Below are 2,518 nucleotides of genomic sequence, written 5' to 3'. Positions count from 1 at the left end.
TCAGGGAAAAAAATGAGGCCCCTCTCTCTTCTCTCCTCCTGGGGACACAATTCTACCCAGTTTCCTTTGGCGGTGTGTTTTACCAGAACAATAGATCTTTTTGTTCTCCTTTCCCAAATATGAAAGCATAGCATTGAATGTGCTCTTTAACACGCCGCAGGGCGATTCAGGCATTGGGGAGCGCTTTGGAGGGCCGGTGTCTCAGGCCTAAGCCTGGAGAAGGGGGTCCCTGACATCTCCCCACCTCCTCCATGCCCGGAAGTGCACCTGCCCGCTCCTCCGGAGTGGGCCTTCCTTGTCTGAATCCCCAGTGAATAGGCCAAAGGACCAGATAGCTAGTGAGTACCCAGCTCAGTTTACAACTTATTGAAACTCTCTAAGCTTCATCCCGCAGCCGGAGCGCAGAATTCAGCCAGGGCAAATCCTTGGGGGTCGCACGCGGGGCGGGGGGTTGGGATGGGGAAGTTTTGGAAGTAGGTGGAGGCCTGTCCGCGCTCAGGACAAGGAGGCGCCAGCAACTGCAAAACGAAAGATTTTTATTGAAAAATATCGTGGCCCCTTTTCAAAGCTGCGGTTCCCTGCGCAAAGAGAACTTTGTGGCCACAGTCCGACCGGGCGGGCAAGTAGAGGTGGTCACCCCAGTTCCGCGCACCAGAGGGGCAAGGTTTCAAAGGTTCGTGCCGGCAGGCCCCTGGGCTCCACAATCCCGCTCCCCGGGCCGAGGAGGGCTAGCAGCTGGGGAAGGGGGCGCCGGGCGGGCCCCTCCCAGTCCAGTGAGGGAGCAGACTGGCATCTGGGGGGCGGGGGCTGGACTCCGATGCAAGGCTGCACGCAGGACTGGTGGGCGCGCCAGCTTGTGGGAGTGGTCGGGGCTTCCCGCGGTCGCCCCATCAGACGTAGTCCTTGCGGTCGTAGGCCGTGCCGGTGCTAGTGACGGGCCCGGTGGAGCGCGGCGCCGAGTAGACGATCTTGGTCCGCGCGTAGTTGTCGCGCGGCGGGCAGGAGCAGCAGAGCAGCGCGCCCCCCAGCAGCTGCAGCGCGGACGCCGCCCAGCCCACGTACAGGGCGGCGCCCATCTCGCGCTTCTGAGCCTCGGGCACCAAGGGGTTGTAAAAGTCCCGGATGATGGTGTTGGCCGACCAGGACACCGGCACGAGGGTCAGCAGGGCGGCCAGCAGGAAGAGCACGCCCGCCACGATGGTGATCTTGGCCTTGGCCGTGTCGTCCTGCACGCAGTTGGTGCACTGGGCGCCCACGAGCGCCACGAGGAGCCCGAAGACGGCCAGTAGGATGGCGATGACGATGAGGGCGCGGGCCGCCTGCAGGTCCTGCGGCAGCGCCAGCAGTGAGTCGTACACCTTGCACTGCATCTGGCCGGTGCTCTGCACCACGCAGTTCATCCACAGTCCCTCCCAGGTGATCTGCGCCGTGATGATGCTGCTGCCGATGAAGGCCGTCACGCGCCACATGGGCAGCGCGCAGCACACGATGGTGCACAGCCAGCCCAGCACGGCCAGCGAGGTGCCCGCGATCTCCAGGCCCATGGACATGGCTGCCGCGCCAAAGCCGGCTCTGCCGGGCGGCTCCACGTGCGGGACGACGAGGGTCCGGGGCCGCTGGGGCCTGGGCAGGAGCCGCGGTGCAGCCGATGGACTGACGCCCCGCTTGACGGACGGACGGACGGACGGACACAAGGGCGGCGCGCGCTAACGGCTCCGCTCTCCCGGCTGGCGCAGCGGCTGCGCCTGCACCTGCCCGTGGTTTTGTAGGCGGGCGGCTGCGACTGGGCTGGCCCCTAGGAAGGGGCCGGTTAGTCTTCGATCCCGGCCCAGCGCTCCGGCGGGGGCGGGAGGGGCGGAGCCGCGCTCTCCCAGGCCTGGGGACAGTGACGTGGCCCCTCTTCTCCTTTCACTAAAGCGCCCCGGGAGGAAGCACTTGGCCAGGAGTGGCTCAAGGCGCCAGGGTGCGGGCTGCCGAGAGGGCGGGGCCGAGATCTGCGCCCCAGCCCCTCGCTCCTGCCCACCCCACCCTCGCCCCAGAGCTCGGAAAGGAATTCTCCGGGGGATGGGGTGAAAAGGACAACCTGCTTGACACTCCACCACTCTACCCGCAGCAAGGAGGAGTGGGGAGGGGGGCGCTGCTAGCGGCCGGGGATCCGCGGGGAAGGGGCGGGCAGTGTGGGCGTGGCCAGCCCGCTGTGGGCGTGGCCCAGCTGTTTACCAGAGTGGGCGGCTGTCCCCGGAGCTGCTCACCTGCTCCTGGTACCCCTGGCCTCTGGGCAGCGCTCCTCCCTGCGCGCGCTCTCGGCCTGATCCAGGCCCCTGGGACTGCCAGTCCTGGTCGTCTGGACTCAGAAGCGGGGGACAGCCCGCAAAGGGGCCCTGAAGACACCCCTGAGCCAGTGCTGAACTCAGATTCTCTAGCCCCTCCTCAGTTCCCAGGTCTTCACCCTCACGGTGTCCCTGGATCTCTTTCGCTGAGCTGGCCTCGCCTCCTAGAAACACCGCACCCGCACCCT

At 66.1% G+C, this 2,518-nt stretch overlaps 1 protein-coding gene across 1 annotated transcript; it reads right to left on the bottom strand.

Moving 5' to 3' along the window:
* Positions 1 to 519: 519 nt before the first annotated feature.
* On the bottom strand, positions 520 to 1,734 carry CLDN3 (claudin 3). Its single transcript, NM_205801.2, has one exon. The coding sequence runs from the start codon at positions 1,548 to 1,550 to the stop codon at positions 891 to 893; it is 660 nt and encodes a 219-aa protein (NP_991370.1). The 5' UTR covers positions 1,551 to 1,734; the 3' UTR covers positions 520 to 890.
* Positions 1,735 to 2,518: the final 784 nt, after the last annotated feature.

Source organism: Bos taurus, chromosome 25 (assembly GCF_002263795.3).
Source record: "Bos taurus isolate L1 Dominette 01449 registration number 42190680 breed Hereford chromosome 25, ARS-UCD2.0, whole genome shotgun sequence".
Lineage (NCBI taxonomy): Eukaryota > Metazoa > Chordata > Mammalia > Artiodactyla > Bovidae > Bos > Bos taurus.
This window is presented reverse-complemented; position numbering and strand designations above follow the sequence as displayed.